The sequence below is a fragment of the Anolis carolinensis genome, unplaced genomic scaffold (genome assembly GCF_035594765.1).
Source record: "Anolis carolinensis isolate JA03-04 unplaced genomic scaffold, rAnoCar3.1.pri scaffold_7, whole genome shotgun sequence".
Taxonomy (NCBI): domain Eukaryota; kingdom Metazoa; phylum Chordata; class Lepidosauria; order Squamata; family Dactyloidae; genus Anolis; species Anolis carolinensis.
Window position 1 is genome coordinate 22,769,296 of NW_026943818.1, and position 24,992 is coordinate 22,794,287.

At 43.2% G+C, this 24,992-nt stretch overlaps 1 protein-coding gene across 3 annotated transcripts in view; it reads right to left on the bottom strand.

Moving 5' to 3' along the window:
• The window catches only part of doc2b (double C2 domain beta), a 153,294-nt gene that overhangs the window by 84,920 nt on the left and 43,382 nt on the right, over nt 1–24,992 (bottom strand). For 2 of the 3 annotated variants that reach the window (XM_062958948.1, XM_062958947.1), the window contains 2 exons: nt 23,000–23,079; nt 9,611–9,634 (listed from right to left, as the gene is read on the bottom strand). In XM_062958948.1, the coding sequence (XP_062815018.1) occupies nt 9,611–9,634; nt 23,000–23,079 (104 nt within the window). The remainder of the gene's footprint in view (nt 1–9,610; nt 9,635–22,999; nt 23,080–24,992) is intronic. The other variant, XM_062958949.1, reaches the window with a different exon arrangement.

The following is a 24,992-nucleotide window of genomic DNA, read 5'->3' on the forward strand; positions in this document are numbered from 1 at the left end:
TGACCTCGGAGGGCCCTAGTTTGGGGACCCCTGATCTAGACTATCTCATAAGACCATAGTTAGGAAAGAGACCTCCAAAGACCATCTAGATGGTCTCATAAGGCCATAAGTAAGCAAAGAGACCTCCAGAGACCATCTAGATGGTCTCATAAGGCCATAAGTAAGCAAAGAGACTTCCAGAGACCATCTAGACCAGGGGTCCTCAAACTTTTTAAGCCGAGGGCCGGTCCACAATCCTTCAGACTGTTGAGGGGCCGGATTATCATTTGAAAAAAAAAAATACAAACAAATTCCGATGCACACTGCACATGTCTTATTTGTAGTGCAAAAACAACAATAACAACAACAAGACCAATGAAAGAACAATACAATATTTAAAAATAACAACAATTTTAACCAACATACATTTATCAGAATTTCAATGGGAAGTGTGGTCCTGCTTCTGGCCAGTGAGATAGTCAAGTTAATTAGGGTTGTTGTTGTTGTTGTTGTTGTTGTTGTTGTTGTGCGCCTTAAGTCATTTCAGACTTTGGGCAAGCCGAAGTCTAAAATTTATTTATTTATTATTTATTTATTATTTATTTATTATTTATTTATTATTTATTTATTATTTATTTATTATTTATTTATTATTTATTTATTTTTTATTTATTTATTATTTATTTATTATTTATTTTTTATTTATTTATTTACTACATTTATTTACTACATTTATTTCCCGCCCTTCTCACCCCAAAGGGGACTCAGAGCGGCTTACAAATTATATGTACATAAAATATATTATATTATTAGCATAGCACAATATTAGCATTATATATTACTATATTGAACTATACCACTATACTGTAATATTATATGTAACTAGCTGTGCCCGGCCACGCGTTGCTGTGGCTTAGTCTGGTGGTGTTGTTCAGTCTACATTAGGTTGTATTTATGCTGTGACCTCCACCTTCTTTATACTCACATTAGTAGTAGCATTTGAAGTCTGTTACCTTCTTCAATTTTTGTGTTGATTGATAATTGGTTGAGATCCCTGTTGTCTTTGGTTTGTTGTTAATTGTAATGTCTGATTCTGCTGAGTGCGGTTTATATTTTTATTGTGGTACAATAGTCCTTTTTTTGTTTTGCCTGTGTAGGTGTTTATTATTATTGTTGTTGTAGTGGTCATGAACGTTGGATAAGTTAGATGCTACTGAATTGTTTTTTGGAGGCCCAGTGTAGCACTGACTGGCCTCTCAGCCTCAGTGCCTGGCTGTTTCTTGCCTGTGATGGTGTTGATTCTTGTTGTTGTTGTTGTTGTCATTGTTATTATTGTAATTGTTTTTTTGGAGGCCAAGTGTGAATGTAGGGATTGGGGAGGTGGATGAGTTGTGTTGTCAAATGTTGTATTTGTTATAGTCACAATGCGTTGTTGTGAGTTTTGTGGGTCTGGATTGTGGTTTTGTGGTGTGGTTGTGTTGTTACAACTGAGAGGCAAGGCTTTTGTGTTGTGTTGCGAAGTTTTGTATTTCTGGGTCGTTTAGTTGTGTTGTTATAGTCACGATGCATTGTTGTGAGTTTTGTGGGTCTGGATTGTGGTTTTGTGGTGTGGTTGTGTTGTTACAACTGAGAGGCAAGGCTTTTGTGTTGTGTTGTGAAGTTTTGTATTTCTGGGGCGTTTAGTTGTGTGCCAAGTTTTGTATTTCTGGGGCGTTTAGTTGTGTTGTTATAGTCACGATGCATTGTTGTGAGTTTTGTGGGTCCGGATTGTGGTTTTGTGGTATGGTTGTGTTGTTACAACCGGGAGGCAAGGTTTTTGCATTGTGTTGCCAAGTTTTGTATTTCTGGGGCGTTTAGTTGTGTGCCAAGTTTTGTATTTCTGGGGCATTTAGTTGTGTTGTTATAGTCATGATGCATTGTTGTGAGTTTTGTGGGTCTGGATTGTGGTTTTGTGGTGTGGTTGTGTTGTTACAACTGAGAGGCAAGGCTTTTGTGTTGTGTTGCGAAGTTTTATATTTCTGGGGCGTTTAGTTGTGTGCCAAGTTTCGTATTTCTGGGGCGTTTAGTTGTGTTGTTATAGTCACGATGCGTTGTTGTGAGTTTTATGGATATGGATTGTGGTTTTGTGGTGTGGTTGTGTTGTTACAACCTGGAGGGAAGGCTTTTGCGTTGTGTTGCCAAGTTTTGTATTTACGGGGCGTTTAGTTGTGTTGTTATAGTCACGATGCGTTGTTGTGAGTTTTGTGGGTCCTGTGTGGTTTTGTGGTGTGGTTGTGTTGTTACAACTGGGAGGCAAGGCTTTTGCATTGTGTTGCCAAGTTTTGTATTTCTGGGGCGTTTAGTTGTGTTGTTATCGCATGATTTGTTGTTGTGAGTTTTGTGGGTCTGGATTGTGGTTTTGTGGTGTGGTTGTGTTGTTGTAACCTGGAGGCAAGCCTTTTGCATTGTGTTGCCAAATTTCAAATTTCTGGGATGTTTAGTTTTGTTGTTATAGTCACTGCGCAAACAACTTTATCATTTTATATATATAGATATAGAATATATAACTAATATTATTATATGGTATTATTATTAGTGTTATATTGTATTACATTATAATATTATTATCAATATTATATGTGTATACAATATATTATATTATAAAACTGAGGGCGGGGGCCAGGTAAATGAGCTCGGAGGGCCGCATCCGGCCCCCGGGCCTTAGTTTGGGGACCCTTGATCTAGACGGTCTAATAAGGCCATAGGTAAGGAAAGGTACTCTCAAAGGCCATTTAGATTATCTCATCAGGCCATCATAAGACCATAGATAAGGAAAGGGACCCTCAAATGCCATCTAGATGGTTTCACAGGAACATAGGTAAGGAAAGTGACCTCCAAAAGCCATCTAGATGTTCTCATAAGACCATAGGTAAGGAAAGAGACCCTCAAAAGCCGTCTAGATGTTCTCATAAAACCATAGGTAAGGAAAGGGACCCTTGAAGGCCATCTAGACAATCTCATAAAACCATAGGTAAGGAAAGGGACCCTCAAAGGCCATCTAGACAATCTCATAAAACCATAGGTAAAGAAAGGGACCCTCAAAGGCCATCTAGGCTGTCTCATAGGACCATAGGTAAGGAAAGTGACCTCTAAAAGCCGTCTAGATGTTCTCATAAGACCATAGGTAAGGAAAGGGGCCCTCAAAGGCCATCTAGACAATCTCATAAAACCATAGGTAAAGAAAGAGACCCTCAAAGGCCATCTAGGCTGTCTCATAGGACCATAGGTAAGGAAAGTGACCTCTAAAAGCCATCTAGATGTTCTCACAAGGCCGTAGCGAAGCAAAGAGACCTTCAAAGACCATCTAGACGATCTCACAAGGCCATAGGTAAGGAAAGGGATCCTCAAAGGCCATCTAGATGATCTCATCGGGCCATCAGACGATCATAGATAAGGAAAGGGACCCTCAAAGGCCATCTAGATGGTCTCATAGGACCATAGGTAAGGAAAGTGACCTCCAAAAGCCATCTAGATGTTCTCATAAGGCTGTAGCTAAGCAAAGAGACCTTCAAAGACCATCTAGACTATCTCATAAGGCCATAAGTAAGCAAAGAGACGTCCAAAGATCAGGTAGACTTAGGTCAATCCTAAGTCTAAAGTTTAGGACAGGGGCTGCATCCTGCCCACGGGCCTTAGTTTGGGGAACCCTGGCCTATGAAGCCAAACCACAGACAGAGCCCTACCCCAAGAAAACTCCTTCCAAGACCAACCCAAGAGAGTGGGTGAGAGGGATCTAGAAGGCAACAAGTGTGAAGCCAATGTTGACACAGACTGGGTGCCCTTGCTGCCACATTTTGTTGCCGGTCCCAATTCCCCCTTTATCACGGCAGAGCTTCAAAACAGAGCTGGAGAGAACCTCTCAGATTCAAGGCCCCCTTTATTTTCATATTCCTCCAGACCTCGCAGCAACGCAGCTGAAACCCTCAGGGAACACAAAGTGTGCAAATCCTACCCTGTGAAGGTGCGATACGGAGGCAGAATCCTATTATGGAAAAAAGAGTTGACGCAGCCCGTGTATCATCATTGACAGAACCGTCCGCATGACAGATTCAAAGAGGATCAAAGCCAGAGAGGTAGCAGCCTCATATCTACTCTCCCATGAGCCTTCTTTTCAGGCTCAACACGGGTGCGGCGGGCAAAACAGGCCTGTTGCATTGCGGATGGCTTTTGATTTCATGTTCTGGAGAGATCTGACAGACAGCAAGACTTTCCCGGCCACAGTTTCCTAGTCAAAGGTAAAGGTTTTCCCCTGACGTTAAGTCCAGTCGGGTCCGACTCTTGGGGTTGGTGCTCATCTCCATTTCTAAGCTGAAGAGGCAGCGTTGTCCGTAGACACCTCCAAGGTCATGTGACCAGCATGACTGCATGGAACGCTGTTACCTTCCCGCTGGAGCAGTACCTATTGATCTACTCACATTTGCATGTTTTCGAACTGCTAGGGCCGGGCTGTGGCACAGCTGGCTAGTAACCAGCTGCAATAAATCACTACTGACCGAGAGGTCATGAGTTCGAAGCCCGGGTCGGGTTAAGCCCCCGACCATTAAATAGCCCGGCTTGCTGTTGACCTATGCAGCCCCGAAAGACTGTTGCATCTGTCAAGTAGGGAAATTTAGGTACGCTTTATGCGGGAGGCTAATTTAACTAATTTACAACATCATAAAACTGCCAGCAAAACACAAGGAAAGGAATGAGGAAGTACGGCCACTAGTGGACAGTGAAGCAACAGCTCCCCCTGTGGCCGGAATCGTGAATCTGGAAAAAAATGTTAAATGCCTCTGTGTCTGTCTATACTGTATGTTGTTTGTCTGTTGGCATTGAATGTTTGCTATATATGTGTTCATTGTAATCCGCCCTGAGTCCCCTTCGGAGTGAGAAGGGCGGAATAGAAATACTGTAAATAAATAAATAGGTTGGCAGAAGCTGGAGCTAACAGCGGGCGCTCACTCCGCTCCCCAGGTTTGAACCTGGGACCTTTTGGTCTGCAACTTCAGTAGCTCAGTGCTTTAACACACTTCGCCACCGAAGGTTTCTTGGTTCCTATCAATTTCAGAGTTGGGGGGAAAAGGTCTGTGGCAACCATTGTGTCCCATAAAATCCACAAAACGTTCTTCATCCTGCAAACAGTTGAATGAATGAAGAAGAAGACAAATAAAGGCAGACATGAAGGAACTAGATCAGATCCTCAAGTGTCAAGATGTATCACGCAATACCAAAACTATCCATGCCGTTGTACAGTAGAGTCTCACTTATCCAACACTCGCTCATCCAACGTTCTGGATTATCCAACGCATTTTTGTAGTCAATGTTTTCAATACATCGTGATGTTTTGGTGCTAAATTCGTAAATACAGTAATTACTACCTAGCATTACTGCGTATTGAACTACTTTTTCTGTCAAATTTGTTGTTCAACATGATGTTTTGGTGCTTAATTTGTAAAATCATAACCTAATTTCGTGTGTAATAGGCTTTTCCTTAATCCCTCCTTATTGTCCAACATATTCGCTTATCCAATGTTCTGCCGGCCCGTTTATGTTGGATAAGTGAGACTCTATTGTATTTCCAATTGCTTTATGTGGTTGTCAAGAAAGGTAATCAACCTATTTGCCAAAAAGGACAAATAGAATGTGTCCAAGAGCAAACCGAACCTGAACTCTCAGTTCTTTCCTAACTTGCAAGTAAAGGAATGGAGAAGGATCCTTGTGCTTAGATTAGAGCCTTTTGGAGTCATATTTCGTCAGGCCTGGTTTTGCGTGGCTGCCCACAATTCGAGCTCTATGGAGCATAGGAAGGCCATCTCTTACCTAGGCCAACATTATTCGGTGGGAGATTAAAATAAAGCCAAGAGAGATCAAAAGGAGGAAAGAGAGAGAGAGAACCTGCGAACGAAACCTTCCCAGACATTGCTGAAATATTGAAAGGCTTTCAAAATGTCAGGCATCCAAGCAAGAGGTGTTAACCTAAGGCTATATCAAGTGCTGCAGACGGATCGGCCTGGATTGACTCCTCTCCCCAGTGCGTCCGAGTCGAACCAATTTCCAAGAAGTAGAGAAAGGAGAACGAGGGAGAAGAGGATGGAGATAGAGGAGGAGGAAGGTGAGGAGGAGGAAGACAACAAGAGAAAGAAGTGCAGAAGAGAGTTCCCTCTTTTCCGGCAGTTTATGAAGCATTATTATCTTTTCTAATGTCATGCTGTGTCCAAAGTATGACAGCCTCAGCTTAGTAATCTTGACTTCCAGTGAGAGTTAAGGTTCGGATTGCTCTTGGACACATTCTATTTGTCCTTTTTGGCAAATAGGTTGATTACCTTTCTTGACAACCACATAAAGCAGGGGTCCTCAAACTTTTTAAGTGGAGAGTCGATTCACAGTCGCTCAGACTGTTGGGGGGCCGGACTAGGATGAAATAGTCCAAAATTAGGATTGTTGTTGTTGTGTGCCTTCAAGTCATTTCAGACTTAGGTCAACCCTAAGTCTAAAGTTTAGGACAGAGGCCGGGTCAATGGCCTTGGAGGGCCGCATCCGGCCCACAGGCCTTAGTTTGGGGACCCCTGGTCTACACAATCTCATAAGACCATAGGTAAGCAAAGAGATCTCCAAAGACCATCTAGGTGGTCTCATAAGACCATCATTTAGTAAAGAGACTCTCAAAGGCCATCTAGATGATATTGTCAGGGTAATGTGTATTGTGAAATGTTAAAATCAATCTGGGTTGTTAGAAATGCCTTCTGTGTTAATTTTCGGCAAGGCATTTCAGCAGTTATGGAGTTAATGAGAGTCTGCTATGATTGACGTATCACAGGACCAATGGGGTCAAGTTTGTTTTGACTGGGACTTTTTTCTTGTCCTGTGGAATGCAGAGGAGTGTCTTCTGTGTGTCTGTGTGAGTTGCTTCAGCGTGAGCACTCATGGAGAAAGGACTAATTTGCTCTATTTGTACAGTAGAGTCTCACTTATCCAAGCTAAATGGGCTGGCAAAAGCTTGGATAAGCGAATATCTTGGATTATAAGGACTGATCAAGGAAAAGCCTATTAAACATCAAATTAGGTTATGATTTTACAAATTAAGCACCAAAACTTCATGTTATACAACAAATTTGACAGAAAAAGTAGTTCAATACGCAGTAATGTTATGTTGTAATTACTGTATTTACGAATTTAGCACCAAAATATCACGATATATTGGAAACATTGACTACAAAAATGGCTTGGATTATCCAGAGGCTTGGATAAGCGAGGCTTGGATAAGTGAGACTCTACTGTATATAGTTATGTAAATAAAGTTTATTGCCGTTGGATTTTCAACCGAACCCTCGTCTGCTGGAGTGTGTTTGACCAGTGCTGTTTATCCACATGGGAAGACAGTCTGGAGAAGGAGGTGAGATCGGGATGATTAATTTTTGGATTACACTCTGCTACCCATCATCCTGCCCTCCACCAACAGATCTCACCAGGCCATCAGAAGACCATAGATAATGAAAGGGACTCTTAAAGACCACCTAGATGGTTTCATAAGATCATGGGTAAGGAAAGGGACCCCCAAAGGACATCTAGACAATCTCATAAAACCATAGGTAAGGGAAGTGACCTCCAAAAGCCATCTAGATGGTCTCATAAGGCCGTAGCTAAGCAAAGAGACCTCCAAAGACCATCTAGATGGTCTCATAAGACCATCATTTAGGAAAGAGACTCTCAAAGGCCATCTAGATGGACTCACCAGGCCATCAGAAGACCATAGATAAGGAAAGAGACCCTCAAAGACCATCTAGATGGTTTCATAAGACCATGGGTAAGGAAAGGGGCCCCCAAAGGACATCTAGACAATCTCATAAAACCATAGGTAAGGAAAGTGACCTCCAAAAGCCATCTAGATGGTCTCATAAGGCCATAGCTAAGCAAAGAGACCTTCAAAGACCATCTAGACGATCTCATAAGGCCATAAAAAGCAAAGAGACATCCAAAGATCAGGTAGACTTAGGTCAACACTAAGTCTAAAGTTTAGGACAGGGGACAGGCCAATGACCTTGGAGGGCCGCATCCGGCCCACGGGCCTTAGTTTGGGGACACCTGACATAAAGCAATTGGAAATACAACGGCATTGATAGTTTTGGTATTGAGTGATACATATTAACACTTGAGGATCTGATCTAGTTCCTTCATGTCTGCCTTTATATGTATTCTTTTTTATTCACGCAGTCATTTCTGACTCTTCGTGACCTCATGGACCAGTCCACGCCAGAGCTTCCTGTCGGTCATCGCCACTTCCAGTTCCTTTCTATGTCAGTCGCTTCCCATGTCTTTGAGCACTTCTCTGCCTATGCCTGGGAATGCCTATGACCACCACACCCCACAAGAGTCCAGGAATATAAGCAAACAGTTTATTGCAAATCTCTATCTATATATATAAAAGAGTGATGGCATCCCGGCGACGGACAAAACAAAACGAAACACCCCACAATCTCGGAAATTGACAGCACAACCTATGCCCACAATCTATGCCTCTACGTTCACACAACAAAAAGAAAAGAAAAATAAAGTCCTAATTAGAGGGAGAGGAATAATTGTTTTTATCCAACAAGGCTAAGCTCCACCCACTTGGTCTCTTAGCAACCCACTCAGCCCAGGAGACAGGCAGAGTTAGGCCTCACTTAGGCCTCTCTCACACTGCCTATAAAATACAGACCTTGGAGGAGTCTGCGGACAATGCCGGCTCTTCAGCTTACAAATGGAGATGAGCACCATCCCCCAGAGTCAGACACGACTGGACTTAATGTCAGGGGAAAACTTTTACCCTTTACCTTAACTACCACCAATTCCTCAATACTTTATTTCCCTTACCACCATACTTCACCACAGCAACGCGTGGCCGGGCACAGCTAGTACCATATAAAAAGCATATTGAAATCACATCTATAATCCAAAAAGGTTTAGCAAAAGGTGATAACCAAACAGTAATCCAGATATCTTACAAAGTTCCAGAGGTGACAAAGTCCAGGAAAAGCCAGGAATCACAGATGCAGTGTAAGTCCACAAACAGGAAGGTATAACTAGTAAGACTTGAACAAGGAGTAAATGAACAGGAAACTTCCAGGATATATTACATCCAAAATGACTTGAACCAGGAACAAGAGGATTCAGGCTTAGCTTCTCACTCTAACACAGTGTTGCCTGAACTGAGCTTAAGGTAAACAACTTGTTTAATAGACACCCATGAAATCATTCCGTTTCCCGTGAACTTTTCCCACAACTTTCCCACGTAATGTCGCCAAAATTCATAGTCGATTTTCGGCTCTGATTTGTAAACAAATACTTCTGTTGATCTCCGTGTCTGCAGGTGGGTTCCCATGGGAACTCTCCTTATCACTCAGCTCCTCACTTGATTCCTTGATTCCTTATCTCCAGAAAACTTAGAACAACTCAAGAAAAGGCTGCTTCTTCAGGTTTCATTTTTTGCCATTTTCAGTTGTAGCCCACAATAAATCCTGGGTACAGCTAATCAGCCCATATCCCCAATATAATAAATACTGAAATCAATAACAAAAATCACTCTACGTCTAGCTAGATACAACAATAAGCAGCACTCCAATGGCCTTACCTTTCTGTAGTGAGGTTTTGGCACCTGATTTTCCCCCCGATCGATGAATATTATGAAATGAATACGGTTCAATGGAAAAGGAGGGGCGGGGAATGGGAAGGAGGGGGACACAAAAAAGAGAGAATAAATGAACGAAGAATGAGAATGGAGGCAAAGAGGTGATCACACAGGTGGCAATGAGTTCACAAAAATGCTAAGTTACAACCATGCAACTGCAGGATTAGAGCACCACAGCTCCACTCTTAATGCCATGTTCTGGAATTCCGGGATTTGCAGTTTAAGAAAGAACCACTTAGCCAGGAAATTCACCAAACTATAAATCTCAGCATCTGATAGCATGCAGCCGTATTAGTTAAGAGTGGAATCTAAGCCATACGATTGTATAGTGTGGCAGGGATGGCAGGGCTGTGTCATTCTTTGGATGTGACTCAGCTGGTGCGACTGAACACCCTCATTAGTCTCTTTTCCCGAAGGAAACGGAGAAACAGCCTCTTTACAGTTGAGTTTCGCCTCCCTCCGCTGCCCACGACCCGTCCGTTTTTTAATAGGCTCGTTCAGCTTTGCACTTTTCCTATTATGATTTGACAAATCGGCTAACAAATAGGAAGAATGGTCTAAAGCAGTGACAGGGCTGAGCCTCTATACCTCTCCTGAGAGCCTTTTAGGACTAAAGGGCGGGGCTAGGGGTGGGGACAGGACCACTTCCCAAGAGCCCGAGACAGGGCTGAGCCTCTATACCTCTCCTCAGAGCCTTTTAGGACTAAAGGTTGGGTCTAGGGGCAGGGACAGGACCACATCCCAAGAGCATGAGACAGGGCTGAGCCTCTATACCTCTCCTGAGAGCCTTTTAGGACTAAAGGGCATGAGACAGGACTGAGCCTCTATACCTCTCCTGAAAGCCTTTTAGGACTAAAGGGTGGGGCTAGGGGTGGGGACAGGACCACTTCCCAAGAGCATGAGACAGGGCTGAGCCTCTATAACTCTCCTGAAAGCCTTTTAGGACTAAAGGGTGGGGCTAGGGGTGGGGACAGGACCACTTCCCAAGAGCATGAGACAGGGCTGAGCCTCTATAACTCTCCTGAAAGCCTTTTAGGACTAAAGGGCGGGGCTAGGGGTGGGGACAGGACCACTTCCCAAGAGCATGAGACAGGGCTGAGCCTCTATACCTCTCCTCAGAGCCTTTTAGGACTAAAGGGCGGGGCTAGGGGCAGGGACAGGACCACTTCCCAAGAGCCTGAGACAGGGCTGAGCCTCTATACCTCTCCTGAGAGCCTTTTAGGACTAAAGGGTGGGGCTAGGGGCAGGGACAGGACCACTTCCCAAGAGCCTGAGACAGGGCTGAGCCTCTATACCTCTCCTGAGAGCCTTTTAGGACTAAAGGGCGGGGCTAGGGGCAGGGACAGGACCACTTCCCAAGAGCCTGAGACAGGGCTGAGCCTCTATACCTCTCCTGAGAGCCTTTTAGGACTAAAGGGCGGGGCTAGGGGCAGGGACAGGACCACTTCCCAAGAGCATGAGACAGGGCTGAGCCTCTATAACTCTCCTGAAAGCCTTTTAGGACTAAAGGGTGGGGCTAGGGGTGGGGACAGGACCACTTCCCAAGAGCATGAGACAGGGCTGAGCCTCTATAACTCTCCTGAAAGCCTTTTAGGACTAAAGGGTGGGGCTAGGGGTGGGGACAGGACCACTTCCCAAGAGCATGAGACAGGGCTGAGCCTCTATAACTCTCCTGAAAGCCTTTTAGGACTAAAGGGCGGGGCTAGGGGTGGGGACAGGACCACTTCCCAAGAGCATGAGACAGGGCTGAGCCTCTATACCTCTCCTCAGAGCCTTTTAGGACTAAAGGGCAGGGCTGGGGTGGGACTAGGGGTGGGGCCTCTTCCCAAGAGCCTCTGTATACTTCCCCTGAGACGCTTGTTAGAACACGGGGGCGGGGTATAGAGGTTCAGCCCCGTCAGGCACTTGGGAAGAGGCTCCGCCCCCTCCTCTGTGTCCTGGCAGGCGCTGCAGGACAGGGATAGAAGCTCAGCCCTACCTCAGGGCTCGTAACTTCGCCCATCCCAGTCCTGGCTGCCCATTTGTGGCCCCGCCCACCTCCCCCTCCCAGCCCTGCATCTTGGACTGGGGGGAGGCTCAGCCCCGCCTTTTTGAGCAGGAACCACGCCCACACAACCTGACACACACGTGGCCTCCGGGAATGCATGAGGATCCCCCCTCCACCGTCTAGACATTTCAGGTTTAGGTGCTGTCACTCCATCTCCCTGCCAAAGAGCTTTGTTTGTAAACTTCCTCCTTTTGATCGAATTGCTGGCATTTCTTTATGGGTGCCTTAATATCTCCCTGCTTTTAAGCAGTCCCTATTTATCTACTCACACTTTGCTTTCGAACCACTAGGTAGGTGGAAGCTGGGCTAAAGGCTAGGAGCTCACCCCGACCCGGGCTTCGAACTGTCAACCTCTTGACTGACAAGATTTACTGCAACTGGTGGTTTAACTTGTGTTAAACTAAACACCGTGAAACATCAACTCTGGTTGTCTGTAAGTTGGTGGTTCTCAACCTTCCCAATATCGCAAACCCTTAATACAGTTAATACAATATTTTCGTTGCTACTTCATAACTGTAATTTTGCTACTGTTATGAATCGTAATGTAAATATCTGATACGCAGGATGTATTTTCATTCACTGGACCAAATTTGGCACACATACCCGATATGCCCAAATCCGAATACTGGTGGGATTGCGGATAGGATTGATTTTGTCATTTGGGAGTTGTAGTTGGTGGGATCTATAGTTCACCTACAATCAAAGAGCACTCTGAACACCACCAAGGACCCCCATGAAAAGATGTGGAGATCTTCAGCCTTCTCTGCCGAAGACCATTAGAAATATGTGGCGCAGGCTGGTTAGCCGCCAGCTGCAATAAAATCACTCTGACCAAGAGGTCACGAGTTCGAGGCCAGCCCTTGTCGGGGAGAGCACACGACAATTAAAATAAAAAAATAGCCCCTGCTCGTTGTTGATCTAAGCAACCCGAAAGATAGTTGCATCTACTATCAAGTAGGAAATTTAGGTACCACTTATATGTGGGGAGGCTAATTTACGACACCGTAAAAAATCACCCAGCTGCCGTTGGAATGAGGAAGTTGCCATCACAGTGGATGATGAAGCAGCTGCTCCCTCTGTGGTCGGAATCAAGCATACCCTCGGGAAGCTGGAGAAGTTGCCTCTGTGTCTGTTTCTGTCTCTGTTCTATGTTATATGGCATTGAATGTTTGCCTTATATGTGTGCAATGTGATCCACCCTGAGTCCCCTTCGGGGTGAGAAAGAAGGGCGGAATATAAATACTGTAAATAAATAATAATAAATAAATTGCCTCTGCGTCTGTCTCTGTCTCTGTTCTATGTGTATATGGCATTGAATGTTTGCCTTATATGTGTGCAATGTGATCCGCCCTGAGTCCCCTTCGGGGTGAGAAAGAAGGGCGGAATATAAATACTGTAAATAAATAATAATAAATAAATTGCCTCTGCGTCTGTCTCAGTCTCTGTTCTATGTGTATATGGCATTGAATGCTTGCCTTATATGTGTGCAATGTGATCCACCCTGAGTCCCCTTCGGGGTGAGAAAGAAGGGCGGAATATAAATACTGTAAATAAATAATAAATAAATTGCCTCTGCGTCTGTCTCTGTCTCTGTTCTATGTGTATATGGCATTGAATGTTTGCCTTATATGTGTACAATGTGATCCGCCCTGAGTCCCCTTTGGGGTGAGAAGGGCGGAATATAAATACTGTAAATAAATAAATAATAAATAAATTGCCTCTGTGTCTGTCTCTGTCTCTGTTCTATGTGTATATGGCATTGAATGTTTGCCTTATATGTGTACAATGTGATCCGCCGTGAGAAAGAAGGGTGGAATATAAATACTGTAAATAAATAATAATAAATAAATTGCCTCTGCGTCTGTGTCTGTCTCTGTTCTATGTTATATGGCATTGAATGTTTGCCTTATATGTGTACAATGTGATCCGCCCTGAGTCCCCTTCGGGGTGAGAAAGAAGGGTGGAATATAAATACTGTAAATAAATAAATAATAAATAAATTGCCTCTGCGTCTGTCTCTGTCTCTGTTCTATGTGTATATGGCATTGAATGTTTGCCTTATATGTGTACAATGTGATCCGCCGTGAGAAAGAAGGGCAGAATATAAATACTGTAAATAAATACAATTAATTTTCTGATGGTCTTTGGCGACCCCTCTGACACCCCCCGGTTCGAATCAGGGAAGCAGGGTGAGCTCCCGCTGTTAGCCCCAGCTTCTGCCAACCTAGCAGTTCGACAACATGCAAATGTGAGTAGATCAATAGGTACCGCTCCGGCCTTTGACTTGTTTGGGGAGCTATTTCTTCGAGTACTTTTTCTAACTCGAACAGTGACTCAAACTATGGATAATGGGAACTCCTCCTCCTCCTTCCCATTTTAGAACTGATCTTTTATGGATGCGTGAGACATCAGTTCTACATTCGGATATATATATATATATATATATATATATATATATATATATGTATTTTTCGATCCTAAAATTGGAACATCTTAGCTTGGCCCACCCGAAAAGGTTAGGAATTCTGTTAGGAATTGGATTACATATTGAATTCAGCAAGAGTTATAGATCGGCAAGACCGCTGGTTCGCCCAAATGCAATGATTATTTACGTGATGCTTTTGACCAGCTTGTCAGCTTATAAACAGCTCCCTTCAACACTGCTTCCTTGGGCAGATGCATAATTGGCAGCAATTGATGCTTTAAAAAAAAAAAAAAGAATTAAATGCTCTTTTTATTTTTTTGTAGCAGGGAAAAGAAATATGCTTTTCGAGAACGAAGGCTGTGTGGGAGTTGAAATTTCGCTTCTCTTAACAAGCCTCACTGGGGGTTGGTGCTCATCTCAATTTATATTTATTTACAGTATTTATATTCTCTCCTTCTCGTCCGAAAGGGGACTCAGGACGGATCACAGAGTACATATACATAGCAAACATTCAATGCCATTAGACATACAACAAACAGACAAAAGACACAGAGGCTATTTAACATTTTCCAGCTTCCGGCTTCATGAGGTTATGTTTGATTCTGGCCACAGGGGGAGCTGCGGCTTCATCCTCCACTGTGACACCGAGTCCTTGACAGAGTACTTCCTCATTCTTCTGCATACCACACTGCTGGATATTTTTATGGTGACGTAAATTAGTTAAATTAGCCTCCCCGCATAAAGCAGTACCTAAATTTGCTTGATTCTGGCTTCATCATCTACTGTGACACCGATTCCTTGATGGAGTACTTCCTCATTCTTCCGCACTGCTGGATATTTTTATGGTGTCGTAAATTAGTTAAATTAGCCTCCCTGCATAAAGCGGTACCTAAATTTGCTTGATTCTGGCCACAGGGAGAGCTGTGGCTTCATCATCCACTGTGACACCGAGTCCCTGACGGAGTACTTCCTCATTCTACCGCACGCTGCACTGCCGGATATTTTTATGGTGTCGTAAATTAGTTAAATTAGCCTCCCCGCATAAAGCGGTACCTAAATTTGCTTGATTCTGGCCACAGGGAGAGCTGTGGCTTCATCATCCACTGTGACACCGAGTCCTTGACGGAGTACTTTCTCATTCTACCATACGCCGCACTGCCGGATATTTTTATGGTGACGTAAATTAGTTAAATTAGCCTCCCCGCATAAAGCGGTAGCCAAATTTGCTTGATTCTGGCCACAGGGAGAGCTGTGGCTTCATCATCCACTGTGACACCGAGTCCTTGACGGAGTACTTCCTCATTCTACCACACGCCGCACTGCCGGATATTTTTATGGTGTCGTAAATTAGTTAAATTAGCCTCCCTGCATAAAGCGGTACCTAAATTTGCTTGATTCTGGCCACAGGGGGAGCTGTGGCTTCATCATCCACTGTGACACCGAGTCCTTGACGGAGTACTTCCTCATTCTACCGCACGCCGCACTGCCGGATATTTTTATGGTGACGTAAATTAGTTAAATTAGCCTCCCCGCATAAAGCGGTAGCCAAATTTGCTTGATTCTGGCCACAGGGGGAGCTGTGGCTTCATCATCCACTGTGAGACCCAGTCCTTGATGGAGTACTTCCTCATTCTTCCGCACGCCGCACTGCTGGATATTTTTATGGTGTCATAAATTAGTTAAATTAGCCTCCCCGCATAAAGTGGTACCTAAATTTGCTTGATTCTGGCCACAGGGGGAGCTGTGGCTTCATCATCTACTGTGACACCGAGTCCTTGATGGAGTACTTCCTCATTATTCCACACTCCTCACTGCTGGATATTTTTATGGTGTCATAAATTAGTTAAATTAGCCTCCACGCATAAGCGGTCCCTAAATTTTCCTAATTGACAGATGCAACTGTTTTTCGGGTTGCTTAGGTAAACAACAAGCTAATTATTATTATTATTATTATTATTATTATTATTATTATTATTTTATTTTTATACCCCACCTCCATCTCCCCTGGGAACTCGAGGTGGCTTACATGGGGCCAATGCCCAGGCAAGTACAATAATAAACATAAAACAACATCAAATAACAGAAACCACGGGCAAATCTAGACTCTTTAATGGTTGGGCACTCAATCAATCCAACCTGGGCTAGTTTTGAACTCATAACCTCTCAGTCAGTAGTGATTTATTGCAGCTGGCGACTAACCAGCCGCGCCACGGCCCGGCTGAAGAGCCAGCGTTGTCCGTAGACACCTCCTAGGTTATGGCGTTGGCCTGACTGCATGGAGTGCCGTTATCTTCCAGCCCAAAGCGGTACCTATTGATCTACTCACATTTGCATGTTGTCGAACTGCTAGGTTGGCAGAAACTGGGGCTAACAACGGGAGCTCACCCCATCTGCAGATTCGAACCACTGACCTTCTGATCAGCAAGTTTTGCAGCTTAATGCTCTCTAAAAAAGGAGGGAGCTGGAAGTTGCAAACTGAGAAGGACGGGATGCTGAACATATTTCATCCAGATAAATAATAATAATAATAACAACAACAACAACAACTTGGGAAGTGTTCGACTTGTGATTTTGTGATACAAAATCCAGCATATCTTTCTTGTTTACTGTGTCATACAATGTCGTATCAATAATAATAATAATAATAATAATAATAATAATAATAATACTGCTGAACAGATTTCATCCAGATAATAAAAACAACAACAACAACAACAACAACTTGGGAAGTGTTCGACTTGTGATTTTGTGATACAAAATCCAGCATATCTATCTTGTTTGCTGTGTCATACAATAATAATAATAATAATGATAATAATAATAATAATAGCAACAACAACAACAACTTGGGAAGTGTTCGACTTGTGATTTTGCGATACAAAATCCAGCATATCTATCTTGTTTGCTGTGTCATAAAATAATAATAATAATAATAATAATAATAATAATAATAATAATAATAGCAACAACAACAACAACTTGGGAAGTGTTCGGCTTGTGATTTTGTGATACAAAATCCAGCATATCTATCTTGTTTCCTGTGTCATAAAATAACAACAACAACAACAACAACAACTTGGGAAGTGTTCGGCTTGTGATTTTGTGATACAAAATCCAGCATATCTATCTTGTTTCCTGTGTCATATAATAATAATAATAATAATAATAATAATAATAATAATAATAATAATAATAATAACAACAACAACTTGGGAAGTGTTTGACTTGTGATTTTGTGATACAAAATCCATCATGTCTATCTTGTTTGCTGTATCATACAATAACAACAACAACAACAACTTGGGAAGTGTTCGACTTGTGATTTGGTGATACAAAATCCAGCATATCTATCTTGTTTCCTGTATCATATTATAATAATAATAATAACAACAACAACAACAACAACAACTTGGGAAGTGTCCAACTTCTGATTTTGTGATACGAAATCCAGCATATCTATCTTGTTTGCTGTGTCATAATAAAATAATAATAATAATAATAATAATAATAATATCCGAAAATACATCACACAGTCCTACACACTTGGGAAGTGTTTGACTTGTGATTTTGTGATATGAAATCCAGCATATCTATCTTGTTTGCTGTGTCATAATAAAATAATAATAATAATAATAATAATAATAATAATAATATCACACAGTCCTAGACACTTGGGAAGTGTTCGACTTGTGATTTTGTGATACAAAATCCAGCATATCTATCTTGTTTGCTGTGTCATAATAAAATAATAATAATAATAATATCCGAATATACATCACACAGTCCTAGACACTTGGGAAGTGTCCGACTTGTGATTTTGTGATACGAAATCCAGCATATCTATCTTGTTTGCTGTGTCATAATAAAATAATAATAATAATAATAATAATAATAATAATAATAATAATAATAATAATAATAATAATAATATAACTTTCTTCTTGTATCCCGCCCCATCTCCCCAGGGCGACTCGACTCGTGTTTTTCCCCTTTTTTAGAACCTTAAGGATTTTCTTAATGTCAGGTTTCTCCGAATGTAAGGCAAGGCAGTGGGCGGAGGGCACGGGGAGAGGAAGAAAAGCCTTTTTGCGATTTCCCGCTCTCCTTTGGAGCGTTTAGCCTTTCCGCAGAGAGCGGTAAACACCAGAGTGGATTCTGTATTTAACATCAAAAGCAACAGGTGCGGAGGATCAAAAAGGGATATGAATCAGGCATCGTTTGATAGCGAGACGATGATAAGGCGGATCAGTCATTTCCAAGGCCCGGAGGAGGGAGGGAGAAGGGATTAGCCACGATGGGAATCATGTTCGACAGGAAATCATCTCTGGAGACGGCGAGAGATTAGAATATAATAACGCAATGGAGAGGGGGCAGGGAAGGAAGAGTTACGGTTTTGGGGTTGGGATTTTTGGACTGCAACTCCCAGCTGGGACATTTAGGGAGTTGCAGTCCACAAAGGCTAAGAAAAATGTGCACTTGGGCAATGCTTTTAATTTTAACCACTTTGAGTCTCCTTATGGCGCAGTGGGTTAAACCACTGAGCTGCTGAACTTGCGGACCGAAAATTCGGGAGCAAGGGTGAGCTTCTGCTGTTAGCCCCAGCTTCTGCCAACCTAACAGTTCGACAACATGCAAATGTGAGTAGATCAATAGGTACCACTCCGGCGGGTAATGGTGCTCCATGCAGTCCACACGATCTAGGTGGTGTCTGCGGACAACACCGTCTCTTCGGCTTATTTATTTATTATTTATTTACAGTACAGTAGAGCAGGGGTCCCCAAACTAAGGCCCGGGGGCCAGATGCGGCCCTCCGAGGTCATTTACCTGGCCCCCGCCCTCAGTTTTATAATATAATATATTGTATGTACATATAATATTGATAATAATATTATAATATAATACAATATAACACTAATAATACCATATAATAATATTAATTATATATTCTATATTACATATAATATTACTAATAATATTACAGTATAGTGGTATAGTTCAATATAGTAATATATAATGCTAATATTGTGCTATGCTAATAATATAATATATTGTATGTACATATAATTTGTAAGCCACTCTGAGTCCCCTTTGGGGTGAGAAGGGTGTGATACAAATGTAGTAAATAAATGCAGTAAATAAATAAATAATAATAATAAATACATTTTAGACTTAGGCTCGCCCAAAGTCTGAAATGACTTGAAGGCACACAACAACAACAACAACAACAACAACCCTAATTAACTTGACTATCTCATTGGCCAGAAGCAGAAGCACACTTCCCATTGAAATCCTGATAAACGTATGTTGGGTTAAAATTGTTTTTATTTCTAAATATTGTATTGTTCTTTCATTGTTCTTCTTGTTGTTGTTTTTGCACTACAAATAAGACATGTGCAGTGTGCATTGGAATTTGTTTGTATTTTTTTTTTCAAATGATAATCCGGCCCCTCAACAGTCTGAAGGATTGTGGACCGGCCCTCGGATTAAAAAGTTTGGGGACCCCTGCAGTAGAGTCTCACTTACCCAAGCCTCGCTTATCCAAACTTCTGGATAATCCAAGCCATTTTTTAGTCAATGTTTTCAATATATCATGATATTTTGGTGCTAAATTCATAAATACAGTAATTACAACATAACATTACTGCGTATTGAACTACTTTTTCTGTCAAATTTGTTGTATCACATAATGTTTTGGTACTTAATTTGTGAAATCATAACCTAATTTGATGTTTAATAGGCTTTTCCTTAATCCCTCCTTATTATTCAAGATATTCGCTTATCCAAGCTTCTGCTGGCCCGTTTAGCTTGGATAAGTGAGACTCTACTGTATTTATATTCCGCCCTTCTTTCTCACCCCGAAGGAGACTCAGGGCGGATCACATTACACATGTCGGCAAACATTCAATGGCTTTTAACATAGAACAAAGACAAGACAAATATAGGCTCCGAGCGGGCCTCGAACTCATGACCTCCTGGTCAGAGTGATTCGTTGCAGTGACTCAGGGCGGATCACATTACACATATCGGCAAACATGCAATGCCTTTTAACATAGAACAAAGACAAGACAAATATAGGCTCCGAGCGGGCCTCGAACTCATGACCTCCTGGTCAGAGTGATTCATTGCAGTGATTCATTGCAGCTGCTCTCCAGCCTGCGCCACAGCCCGAGCTTAGAAATGGAGATGAGCACCAACCCCCAGAGTCTGACACAACTAGACTTAGGAAAACCTTTCTCTTTACCTTATGGAAAGAAAAAGCGGGATATGTAGGGCCAGGTATTAGCACAACAGGTTAAACCACCAGCTGCGGTAAATCTTCTGCCTACCTGCCTTAGCCCAGCTTCCACCTACCTAGCGGTTCGTAAGCAAAATGTGAGTAGATAAATAGGTACTGCTTAAAAGTGGGGAGGTGTTTAAAAGGCAGTCATAAGGAAATGCCGGAAAAATGCTGACGATTCAATCAAAGTTTACAAACAAAGCTCTTGCAAGGAGATGGAGCAACAACACTCCCACCGCCACCCATGGCCAGAACTGAGCACAAGCCTCCAAGATGCTGAAGATGGGAAAAACTTTACACACACACACACACACACATATATATATATACACACACACTGTATATACCCGAGTATAAGCCTAGTTTTTCAGCCCTTTTTTAAGACTGAAAAAGCCCCCCTCGCCTTATACTCAGGTGAGGGTCCTGGTTGGCTTATATTTGGGTCACTTTATACTCGAGAATATATGGTACATTTATTATTTTTCTCTATTATTATTGGTATTATTACATTTATAATTTTTCTCTATTATTATTGTTGCTACTATTACATTTATTTTACTCTATTATTATTATTATTATTATTATTATTATTTCATTTACTATTTTACTCTATTTATTATTACTTGTATTATTTTCCTGAATTTATTATTATTATTATTATTATTATTATTACATTTATTATTTTTCTCTATTATTATTGGTATTGTTACATTTATTATTTTTCTCTATTATTGTTGCTACTATTACATTTATTTGTCTCTATTTTTATTATTATTATTAATACATTTATTATTTCACTCTGATCTTATTATTATTGCATTTATTATTTTACTCTATTATTATTACATGTATTATTTTCCTGTATTTATTATTATTATTACTATATGTATTATTTTACTGTATTATTATTAAAAGGATACATAAGCACATTTACATTAAAGAAGATGAGAATCATGATTTGATCAGAGTTGGACAGTCTTACAGTAGAGTCTCACTTATCCAACACTCGTTTATCCAACGTTCTGGATTATCCAATGCATTTTTGTAGTCAATGTTTCCAATACATCATGATATTTTGGTGCTAAATTCGTAAATGCAGTAATTACTACATAGCATTACTGAGTACTGAACTACTTTTTCTGTCAAATTTGTTGTATAACATGATGTTTTGGTACTTAATTTGTAAAATCATAACCTAATTTGATGTTTAATAGGCTTTTCCTTAATTCCTCCTTATTATCCAACATATTCACTTATCCAACATTCTGCTGGCCCGTTTATGTTGGATAATTGAGACTCTACTGTATCTATTTTTATTTCTGAAATTTACCACCCTTGGCTTATACTGGAGTCAATGTTTTCCCAGTCTTTTGGTGGTAAAATTAGGTGCCTTGGCTTATATTCGGGTTGGCTTATACTCGAGTATATACGGTATTTTTATTTCTGAAATTTACCACCTTCTGCTTATACTGGAGTCAATGTTTTCCCAGTTTTTGGTGGTAAAATTAGGTTCCTCGGCTTATACTCGAGTATACACGGTATATATAAACTTCTCTTTGTCATCCACTTAACAGTTGTGGGTCCATGAACCTTATACACATACACACACACATCTATCTGTGTACAATTACCTGTCTTGTCAGTGTATAAACGGCATTATGTTCCGTGAAACAACTCACACAAGGAGGCAAAAGGGAAGAGAGCTCATTTTGGGGCAGGCTGTTAAATGTGATTTCAAAGAATATTTCTCATGATCCACATCACTAGGAAATATTGAAGAGAAAACAGTGAGGGCTTTGTGTTGTCAAAGGCTTTCATGGTTGGGATCACAGGGTTGTTTCTCCATACCTCACAACCTCTGAGGATGCCTGCCACAGATGTGGGTGAAACGTCAGGAGAGGATGCTTCTGGAACATGGCCAGACAGCCCGGAAAACACACAACAACCCAATGAGGGCTTTTTCAAATATTCCCCAAATCTGCCATTCTGGCTACAAAGGCCTTTGGAGTGAAACGAGGGGCAACAAGCCACAACGTTCAAAGACTGGGGCAACAACTCCCACTCTGGTTGCGAGGACACTGGGTTGTGTAGCCCCGTGGCTAAGATAGGCTGTGGATTTGTTCCAGGCACAGATTGAAGAGTGTGTGTATTGGGGGAAAACACAAGGGAGAAGAAGCAAGAGGAACTCAAATTAAAATGAGCGCAACTAAAGAAAGCGGGGAGAGAATTACTCATGCCTCGACAGTCATCAGTGCGCCTGCCATTTTTCTGGCTGCGTAAGTGCAACGTTAGGCACTGAATACCACCACATGCTCAGCCCTTCAACAACTTCCTACACCCCAGTTTTATTTTGCTGGTTGCCCAAAAAGGATGCCAATTCAAAGAGAGGAGAGGGAAGGGATCCAGCGATTCTCTGTGTTTGTGTCACTGAACGAATTGGGAGACTTCAGTCCCATTCAGGTTCAGGATACAGAGGTGGACTTCACGTTCTATCTTATATCAAGTTTTCATAACTCCAGATTTCGTTGATATTGGGAAAACACACACAAGCAAGAACCAGAGAGCAAATGAGTTGGTACCTACCTTGGCTTTATTAATAGTGCAGTGCAGCGCGTTGTTTTCTTGATCATATAGCAAGCTGAAATCTAATGTCCCCAGGGCAGCTGGAAGAGAGGAGGAAGAAAGAAAAGTATTAAAGGCAAGGATGGCGGTGTGCTCCATTTAAAGCACTGATTCCCAAAGTGGGCGCTACCACCACCCAAAAGCACGAGACAGGGCTGAGCCTCTATACCTCTCCTGAGAGGCCTTTTAGGACTAAAGGGCGGAGCTAGGGGTGGGGGTGGAGCCTCTTCCCAAGAGCACGAGACAGGGCTGAGCCTCTATACTTCTCCTGAGAGGCCTTTTAGGACTAAAGGGCGGGGCTAGGGGCAGTGGTGGGGCCTCTCCCCAAGAGCGTGAGACAGGGCTGAGCCTCTATACCTCTCCTGAGAGGCCTTTTAGGGCTAAAGGGCGGAGCTAGGGGCGGGGGCGGGGCCTCTTCCCAAAAGCATGAGACAGGGCTGAGCCTCTATACTTCTCCTGAGAGGCCTTTTAGGACTAAAGGGCGGAGCTAGGGGAGGGGCCTCTCCCCAAGAGCGTGAGACAGGGCTGAGCCTCTATACCTCTCCTGAGAGGCCTTTTAGGACTAAAGGGCGGAGCTAGGGGCGGGGCCTCTTTCAAAGAGAATGAGACAGGGCTGAGCCTCTATACCTCTCTTGAGAGGCCTTTTAGGACTAAAGGGCGGAGCTAGGGGCGGGGCCTCTTCCCAAGAGCATGAAACAGGGCTGAGCCTCTATACTTCTCCTGAGAGGCCTTTTAGGACTAAAGGGCGGGGCTAGGGGCAGTGGTGGGGCCTCTCCCCAAGAGCGTGAGACAGGGCTGAGCCTCTATACCTCTCCTGAGAGGCCTTTTAGGGCTAAAGGGCGGAGCTAGGGGCAGGGGCGGGGCCTCTTCCCAAAAGCATGAGACAGGGCTGAGCCTCTATACTTCTCCTGAGAGGCCTTTTAGGACTAAAGGGCGGAGCTAGGGGAGGGGCCTCTTCCCAAGAGCATGAAACAGGGCTGAGCCTCTATACTTCTCCTGAGAGGCCTTTTAGGACTAAAGGGCGGAGCTAGGGGCGGGGCCTCTTCCCAAGAGCATGAAACAGGGCTGAGCCTCTATACTTCTCCTGAGAGGCCTTTTCGGACTAAAGGGCAGGGCTAGGGGTGGGGGCGGAGCCTCTTCCCAAAGGCATGAGACAGGGCTGAGCCTCTATACCTCTCCTGAGAGGCCTTTTAGGACTAAAGGGCGGGGCTGGGGCGGGGGCGGGGCCTCTTCCCAAGAGTGTGAGACAGGGCTGAGCCTCTATACCTCTCCTGAGAGGCCTTTTAGGGCTAAAGGGCGGAGCTAGGGGTGGGGGCGGAGCCTCTTCCCAAAGGCATGAGACAGGGCTGAGCCTCTATACCTCTCCTGAGAGGCCTTTTAGGACTAAAGGGCGGGGCTGGGGCGGGGGCGGGGCCTCTTCCCAAGAGTGTGAGACAGGGCTGAGCCTCTATACCTCTCCTGAGAGGCCTTTTAGGACTAAAGGGCGGAGCTAGGGGCGGGGCCTCTTTCAAAGAGAATGAGACAGGGCTGAGCCTCTATACCTCTCTTGAGAGGCCTTTTAGGACTAAAGGGCGGAGCTAGGGGCGGGGCCTCTTCCCAAGAGCATGAAACAGGGCTGAGCCTCTATACTTCTCCTGAGAGGCCTTTTAGGACTAAAGGGCGGGGCTAGGGGCAGTGATGGGGCCTCTCCCCAAGAGCGTGAGACAGGGCTGAGCCTCTATACCTCTCCTGAGAGGCCTTTTAGGGCTAAAGGGCGGAGCTAGGGGCAGGGGCGGGGCCTCTTCCCAAAAGCATGAGACAGGGCTGAGCCTCTATACTTCTCCTGAGAGGCCTTTTAGGACTAAAGGGCGGAGCTAGGGGAGGGGCCTCTTCCCAAGAGCATGAAACAGGGCTGAGCCTCTATACTTCTCCTGAGAGGCCTTTTAGGACTAAAGGGCGGAGCTAGGGGCGGGGC